This window comes from Spea bombifrons, chromosome 4, assembly GCF_027358695.1.
Source record: "Spea bombifrons isolate aSpeBom1 chromosome 4, aSpeBom1.2.pri, whole genome shotgun sequence".
NCBI classification, from domain to species: domain Eukaryota; kingdom Metazoa; phylum Chordata; class Amphibia; order Anura; family Pelobatidae; genus Spea; species Spea bombifrons.
Genome location: NC_071090.1, coordinates 103361955 through 103370801, shown reverse-complemented (window position 1 = coordinate 103370801; position 8847 = coordinate 103361955). Strand labels below are relative to the sequence as shown.

The following is an 8847-nucleotide window of genomic DNA, read 5'->3' as shown; positions in this document are numbered from 1 at the left end:
GTGCTAACAATCAACCCAGAAACTGCCCCTAATGTCAGCCTGGTACCCAGCAGGGGTGCAATAGAAGCCTCCACAGTGATCGGGGGACATGCAAGACAGATCAATGCCTATAGCACCATTCTAAAAGTATAAAAAGCATGGTGTGTACCGGTGTGGGGCTTCTTGCCTGGAGCGCTATTAGGTCTACGACCAGACCCTGTATAGTGTTTTTTTTTTTATTATAGGTGGTCCCTTTTCAGCAGCATTTTAAGAACACCAATGGCTTATTAGCTCCTGTCTGTGGTTGTAGAAGCAGGGTCTGTGCCCCCATCGTTGTATTACAACCTTGTAATTTGAGAAAAAATACAATATGATAATCAGTCATAAAAAAATCCATTGCTTTTACATTGACCATTTTTTTTTTATTAAGGGCTTTAAATAAGAACTGATTCCGTCTGATGCTTTACCCATTTCATGTCTCTAGTGAAAAAAAACTAGTTAAAACAGGGTTACTTCGTTGGGTTGAGCTGACTCTGAGACTCTTGAAATATAAACCCCTTTGTAGCTTATTGTGAAGAATTTATGTAGTGATTCGCCAAATGTGGTGACCGAATGGCTCTGATTCCATTTCTCATGGAAATCTGGACTTGTAGGAAAACATAAACTTGATCAAATCACCTGAATTGAAGCAGGGGTTTCAAACATAACATAGTGGGAGCAAAAGCGCCAGCTGGGAGTATTAGATATGATCACACTTTGAGAATCTGTGCCTTCACCCTGAGATTGCAGCAATGACCCGGAGACTCGGAGACAAACCCTGAGAGTTCCCAGGTATGTTTATGGTCAGCATGAAATATCATGGCAGAAGAAAATTTAAGTTTTTTCCCCCCAGAAGACACAGCAGGACAGAGTTCCAATTCAAGAAATTAATTTCCCGTATATCCTTATTATATAGCCCAGCCAATATGGGAAAACAATACTTTTCCCTCATTGGCTTCAAAGTTTGTTGGCAGTTTCTGCCCCGATACGGCTTCCCAGGTGACAGTCATTGCTTTTTCCAGCACATCAGGAAGAGACAGAGGAATCTGGTGGGGATAGGACATTTTCACTTTTTATATTACAGCATACTCCAAGATCATAAAAAAACAAGAAATACTTGATTTTTAAATGAAAACCAGACACGTAACCTTTCACCGACCCCGGCCTGCCAGGCCCCTGAACAAGCAAATTAAATGTTTATTGCCCCATGAATGTGGATACTGCACATCTATTAGTTCCATATGTATAACCCAAGTGCCAGATTGTCTTTTGTATTATGCTTCATGCATAGTTCAGGCATGCCATAGATCTGCGTAAACACAAATACAATATAACCTACTGATTTATATATTTGTTTTAGAAGTTTAACAAAAATCAAAGATCAGCAATAAATCAGAAACCCAAACTTATGTCTGGGGATAATCATGCTGCACATTATGGGTCAGCAGTTGATATCATGCTGGTCATTTGCCATCATTCCAGTCTCTTAAATATTATATCACACAATTGGGAGTGACATACAGCCGTGCACTTCCGCCCTTTCACAATCACACTTCCGCCCTTACACAATCACACTTCCGCCCCTACACAGCCTCGCTTCTCGCATGCTCGGTTTAAGGAGCTCTCTCGTTTTACAGTTGCTTGAACTTTCACCAGCGTCTGCTCTCGCGAACTTCCGCCCGCAGTGAGGCCGTACAGGTGTAGTCCCGTGATCTCACTTCCGCCCTCTCACCTGGCGGCTCCTTTCTCTGGTTTCTCGCATTCGCCTGGAGCTTGCAGCCTGTTAGGTAAGGCATGTGTCAGCTCCAGAGCATTTCACATGGATGTGGAGTGATGTTTAGAGCTCAGAGCAGCCGCTGGCCTCCTATTCGTTTAATCTGATTCATTCATTCTTTGTATTGATGGCTGTGACTTTATACTCAATTGTCTCCATGGTTTCCTATAGAATATATATATATATATATATATATATATATATATATATATATATATATATATATATATATATATATATATAATGTTAGCATGGACTTTGTTTCTATAATATCCAGGATTCAGATGGATCTGATCTGTTACTTCCTATTGTTACATTTGCCTTTCTTCTTTTATTCTCGTATTCTGTTATATGCATAGACTTCTGGATTTAAGATTCAGGACCCGTTAGCCTATCCCACGCATGTTTAAATTCCCTCTCTGTGTTAACCTCTACCTCTCCTGCTGAGAGGCTGTTCCACTTGTCCGCCACCCTCTCAGTAAAGTATGGAAGTGCATATATTCTTTTCTATGCGATCCTTTGTTATAGTTTATATATAGACTGTGTTTGGGTGGTGAGCGGCATGATGTTTATTGCCTGATGTCTAATATTGTGTTCTGCTATGGAGTATCTGTGTCCAGGAGGCAGTCTCTGTGTGCTTTACAATAAATTCATCATGACCCAAAATTGAGATTCTATAGGTTCAACTTGAAAGCGCAAATCTAGGTTATAGATATAGAAATATTTAGCCAAGTTCAATGTTGATCCATTTTGAATAGAGTAGGTGTGGAGTTTGTACACTTCTGCCAAGTTCACCTCAAAACACCTTTACAGTAATCAATGGAGCGAGACGTGCGTATTTTATAAATGGCGGATGGGATCGCGTGACGCTTTGGTTTAGCTGTAGCATTAGTTGGCATGGATACGCTTTGAACATAAGAATTGCAGCATTTTATATTATATATACAGATATAATATATTTATATGTATTAGCGCGTTGTAAAGGTGTTCTTCAACAGGTCATTTACCCTTGGAGTTATATGTAAAGATCTATTCTGGTGCAAAGTTTACAAGTCTTATCATGATTAATATATATATATATATATGTATATACAGTAATATAATTCTATTATATATATTAATTTTTTTATTATTTAATTATTATTATTATTTTTTTGTTTGTTTGTCTGCCTTGATGGAGTTATATGTGTGCAGGGATTTATTTCCCTACTTTCTGCTAGGGGTTCTGTCTTTGACAGATTTTACTTCTCCTGGTTTGCGTGTTATAAAAGTCTCAGGGAGGATAGGGTTAAAAGGACCACAAAAATATAAATCTGTTCCAGTTTCCCACTAAATCATAGAGCGCACACAACACACGTGGTTAGAGCGTCCGGGTCCTCCAGAGATGCAGAGCTCTGTTCACCCCATTGTAGCTACACCGGTGATCCAAGCTCTGGCTCAACCTGTTATGGCTGCACATGTTTTGAAACAAGTTCCAAGCGCTAAACTGCTTCCATTTACCCCTGGGATGGGTGGCAGACGGACAAATCCCGGTGGCAGAAAGGGTTTCCCAGGAAACAGACATCCTAGAGGAAGCCGTGCCGCAGAGCTGCAGCGTGTTCTCTCATACAGGTCCCTAAACGCATGAGAGAGGTTGGCTGGGACACACGGGGCTTAGGAGGAGAGAAGAAAAAATAACCGATCCTTTGAGTGGCTGCTGATCACAACGATCAGTTTCTCCAAAAATTCAAAGATATCGGTCCTTGCTCCAATAATGAGTATTGGGGAGAAATGCTAATAATCGATGTATAGTTAAAGGACCCTCCTGACATCGTATGCGCTTTAATGCATATGACACCTGAGAGATCCCTTTAAATTGACATGGTGTCCCCCTTGTTAATGTATGGTGGGGTTCTGCAGAATCCCCCTTGCGTTTATCCCCACCACCACCTGCTATTTTCCATGCAGGACATACGTTTGGCCGCACACGGCTCCGTACACGTGATATACTTCGGCCAACGTCACAGACACTGATTGGAATGGGAGCTTTAATGAGCGCTTTCCCGCCACAAACCCTTCCAGTTGGAGAAAATGGGAGCAGGATTTAGGGGGAAACTCTTGATCCAGATGAGTGGACAGACATAATGACCAACACGTTTAACGTTACAGCATGCGCACAACCTAAAGAAAATGGATTTAGAGACCCGACAATTAGTGTCCTATAAGGCGTGGGGAACAGGGACTTTCTGTTCTGCATATTACCATGATCTTGGTTCCATCTTCTTTCCGCTTTCCTTCCGACTCTTCTTTCTTCTACTTTCTTCTGTCTTCTCATTCATTTTTATACGCATTTTGATTCTATGGATTAGCTTGCTGATAGCAGTGTTTATGCTGATTCGATTTAGAAGCACTTCATATTCTTTATAAAGTTGGTACCTTTATTTGTTTTTCTCCCCCTCACCTTTTTTGATTGCCCCTCTGTTTTTTTATCTTTTGTGTCCCTCAAAAAAAAACATTTTTCATTCAATAAACTTTGAATTTTTTTTTTTGTTAAAATGGTTTCTCAGCACCATAATTTTATTATTTTTGTGCATCCTACAGAAGCGCACTATATATTTTTGGTATGCAGGTAGACTCGTATAAGCGACACCCAACTGCTGTCCATTTTCTTTCCAGGTCTGTGATGTCCGGCAACCGCCAGATCCGTGTGTTCCCTTCGCCTGCAGAGCTTGCACTCTCTCTGTCCCAGCTGCTTGTTAACGAGTCGCAGGGCTCAAATGGCTTCACGCTGGGTCTGTCGGGCGGCAGCCTGGTGCAGCTACTGAGCCGGGAACTGCCAAAGACCTCGGGGCTCCACACCGAGGGCTGGAAAGTGGCGTTGTGTGACGAGAGGCTTCTACCGTTTACAGATCCCGAGAGTACTTATGGCGAGTACCAGGTTAGCACTGGATTCTCTTTTACTATCGGAGCTACTGCAAAAACCCTTAAAACTTGCAGTTTTAACCCTCCATAAAGGGACACCTTAATGCATACGATAACTAAGAGATCCCTTTAACTATACGTGATGTCCCCCTTGCAAATACATGGGGGCTTTCTGCAAAAATCACCCAGTTGCCCCTTTTCCCCAACCCACCAGTTATCTTCCACGAAGAAAATGAGTTCAGTCAAACTCATCTCCTGAAACGCGGTTTACTTACTGCCAGTCCGCTTCAGTGCTGGCTAGATGACAGTCGTGGGGGTCAGTTAATGAGTCCCCCCGTGCAGCGGAAAGCGCCCTCATTGATTTCAATCAGCCAATCAATGGCAAGAATCTTTGGGCAACAGCAGCTTATCCCTAATATTATTATTATTATGCATTCGTCTTTGGCGAGGTTGTCTGGGACATTAAGCTGTCCCTTTAAGACAAGCGATAGACACGTGTGTTTGTGTAATCTTATGTGTTTCAATGTTAACCCATTAATGCCAATACTTTGGGAGCCCGTTACAGGCGTCCATATGCACCTCCCTAGAGGATTCACTGCTGGTTACAGGCGTTGGCCAGAAACATGTGTCATCCAAAAGTATAGATCAAGAGTGAAGACAAAGAATCTACGTAACAAATGTGGGCAGTCTCATCAATATTTTTTGTGGTGTAATGCAATGAACGTATGCACAGTACATAGAATTGGGTTTGACACCTATTAGTGTAACACAAACCAGAAATCAAGGGTTCATCTGACAGTTTGAACCAGTGATTGCTGTTTTTAATATTTTGTTAAAAGTCCGTCGTCTCATAAGAATACTGTGAAGAAAGTAAATAAGTATGGTTATGCAAGAAATCCCATGCAAATCCAAAGAGAAGAAAAGTAGGGTGAAGCTGAGGACCTAGGAGGCCGTCATGGCGGCCTGGGCAGTGTGGAAGAGGAGGTTGATCCTCTTCTATTGCCTCCTGAGTCCTGCTCCTGTAGCTCTCGTAGTGTCCTGATCGCTTGTATTTGCACACGCATGAATTCCCTAGTTTTAAAACTTACATAACCTTTGGACTCAACTTCAGTGCTGAGTTTTTGTGGATTCCAGCGGTGATCTGACTCATCACAAATATATTTCAGGGCTGTTTTTTTTTTAGGAGTAATATGGATTGGAAGATAAACTTCACGTCCTGATTTAATCTGGTCACATCATAATTAGTTTCCAAGGAAAATGTCTCAATTACCATGGGAGCATAGTTCTTAGGAGGCCACACAATGTCTTCTCCAACCTCCGTAATTCTTCCCCAACCTCCGTAATTCTTTCTGCTTCGACACATTTGTTTGTTTTCAATTAAACTACCCTGCTTTAAAAATGAATCCGTTTTGTTCTGTTACAGCGTCACCTCATCTCACTTGGCATCCTTTCAGAGTCCCAGTTTGTTACGATCGATCCCTCGCTGTCGGTGGAAGATGCTGCTGCCGACTATACTCGTAAATTACGGGAGGTGAGACTTACCTGCTGTGTGTCAAAAATGTGGTGGGGATTTACACTTTGATCAGATGCTGTCTGCGTTCCCTTTATGGGCTGACTCTGTATTCCTATTTGGTGGTTGTGTGCTGGACAGGACTGGTCAGTGTACGTAGAGTGTGTTGTCTGCAAAATCTGATTTGGAATGCTCAATGCCCCTTGGTTAAAAATGCTAGTCCTCCATGTTGGAACCGCCCCTGCTTGTAACGGACATTGTTAGAAATGTATTTATCCGTCATTGAATGTGTGTTCATTGACCAAGCGTTGCCAGGTACCTGTGTGCTGTAGGTTTCATCCGAGTCTCCTCTTTCCGTAGCTCTTCCCTGGGAAAGACCTGCCTGCTTTTGACTTCCTGATTTTGGGAATTGGTCCAGATGGACACACTGCTTCCCTGTTTCCAGGTCATCCTCTGCTAGAGGTATGCGCTCCATCTACCTAGCATTTTAACTTCCCTTCTTTTGCACTTTTAAACCCACCCTCTCCGTACAATCTCTCCCCTCCACAGCCTTTATTCATCTTGTCCCATCTCCTACTTTCCGCCCCAGGTGAAGGATCAGATTGTGGCTCCAATCAGTGACTCCCCAAAGCCTCCACCTGAAAGGGTCACTCTTACTCTTCCGGTCATAAATGCAGCAAAAACAGTGGTATTTGTGGCTACTGGAGAGGGCAAAGCAGCTGTCTTGAAAGTAGGTATCATGGAATCTTTCTACGTTCCTGTGACACTAAACATGCTGCTAGAGTCGGTTACAAAGAATCTTCTTGCTTCTCCAGCAGTCTAGATGCCCTTAGAGGACTTACTTTGAAAGTTGAGAAAAACCTACACTGTCCACTAGCTTCTTCAGCAAGCTGAAGTCGAGGGTTTTAGATGCCCAGAGGTGTTTGCTACATGCACAGTTTTTTTCTTTATATCATTTTTTCACACAAAAGAGAACCCTTTAGAAGTTCTAACAGTCTTTTGGACCAAATAGTACACTTTAAAGTTGTTAAAGAATTAAATGATTGTTAGTGTTGACAAAACCCTGGTTTTATTTAATTTTATTCCAATAAACTCCCTTTATCTGTAGACACGGAGGCTGCCATGTTTGTCATGTAATACTTTGGGTGAATTTCCCACCTCAAACACCACACTGAGCTCATTCTTCAATGTCCATTCTTTCGTAGACTTTCATTGACCAGTGTCCAGTTGGGTTAAGACTGAGCCATTCTATTGTTTACCACAGACCGTACGATGAGGGCCATGATGTTTGCTAAATTGGGCTGCAACACATATACATGATTGATACACAGCTCCATCAAAACATTATATTATTCATGAAACTAGAACTGGTAAAAAGGCAACAGAACCGTATTTTTAAAAAACAGTTTTAATCCTGGGATTAGACTATTAAAATAATATCTGTCTCTTAGCGTATCCTGCAGGAAGAGGAGAACGACCCCCTGCCTGCTGCCCGTGTCTCCCCTGCGCATGGAAAAGTGCTCTGGTTCCTTGATGAACCCGCTGCTCGTGAATTGACGTGTCCTGTGGAGAAGCACTCTGTCCTGTAAAGCCTCACCAAAAATAATAGCACTTGGAGTGGGCTGAGAACCTGGAGGTTTTCTTCCCACCTCACTACTAGTGGTACCAGGGCCAAGGGCAGAACCATAGAGTTGGACAGAACAAGGGCCATGGGCAAGATTTAAGCCAAGGACAACCAGCCACGAGTAGAAACCAGAAAAATGCCAAAACGAAGTCATAAGCAGTAATTGTTAGAGAGACGTTGTGGAGAACGGATTGCCACCATTGGTCAGTTCTGGGTCAAGTGATTTTACTTAGCGGACTCTTAAAGTGTAAGTGATATGAGTGACATCTTGGGATGCAGAACTTTGGCATCAAAGCATTGGTTGGCACAAGACCAGAAGCAGAGAAAGCACCAAAGCATAGCGATTTCAAGACCCAGAGCAAAGGATGAACTGAGGCTGGAATACCAAAGTCAAGATAAGAACCCCAACCGCGTGCCACATGAACCGCCACCACACCTGTTCCAGAAATAAGACTGTACGTTAAGCGATTGAAGTCACAATGCCAAGCGTTGGCAGAACCTAAAACGTTCTGATGTGCCCTGCTTCCACACCTTACCTGACCCCGTTCATGATTCTGCCAGCTGACCCTTGATAGATTTGCCCCTGCTCATATCTGCCTCCCCTCTAGGATCTGCCCCATGGTGTCAGTGGCACCACAGAGGTCATTTGCTTCCAAACAGTTTGCACTTAGAAACTGTATCACGTGACTGCACAGACCGTAATAAATGAGTGATTCGTTTAAAGCCGGAGTGTTGTGTCTTTTTAGGCTGAAAGATTGTGATGTTGAGTAAGGGAACGTTTTTTCGTGAAGAACCGTCCTGCTGCCTCTCGGGTTTTGGGTAAAACTGATCTCTGCAAACTATTCAACCTCTTCTTGCTTACCTGCGCAGTCCTGTTTGCTATCTAGATATCATCCATCTCTAGCTCCTAAGGCAAAATAAAACGTCTTGATGAATATCAAATGTTTAACCCTTCCGGGGGCTGAGAGGATGATTATATGTAAGTATTATATATTACTATCCTATGTCCTATCACATAAT

The 8847-nt window shown here is 42.6% G+C and overlaps 1 protein-coding gene across 1 annotated transcript; it reads left to right on the top strand.

Moving 5' to 3' along the window:
* The first annotated feature begins 1635 nt into the window (after positions 1 to 1635).
* On the top strand, positions 1636 to 8550 carry PGLS (6-phosphogluconolactonase). Its single transcript, XM_053464295.1, has 6 exons — positions 1636 to 1805; positions 4448 to 4709; positions 6117 to 6224; positions 6564 to 6665; positions 6793 to 6933; positions 7655 to 8550. Exons 2-6 carry the CDS (start codon positions 4455 to 4457, stop codon positions 7790 to 7792), a joined length of 744 nt encoding a protein of 247 aa, XP_053320270.1. The 5' UTR covers positions 1636 to 1805; positions 4448 to 4454; the 3' UTR covers positions 7793 to 8550.
* The last annotated feature ends 297 nt before the right edge of the window (positions 8551 to 8847 follow it).

Coding starts and splice junctions, on each gene's coding strand:
- PGLS (XM_053464295.1), top strand. CDS start 4,455: ATGTCCGGCAACCGCCAGATCCGTGTGTTCCCTTCGCCTGCAGAGCTT. Junction 4,710..6,116: donor GTACTTATGGCGAGTACCAG/GTTAGCACTGGA, acceptor GTTCTGTTACAG/CGTCACCTCATCTCACTTGG. Junction 6,666..6,792: donor CAGGTCATCCTCTGCTAGAG/GTATGCGCTCCA, acceptor TTTCCGCCCCAG/GTGAAGGATCAGATTGTGGC.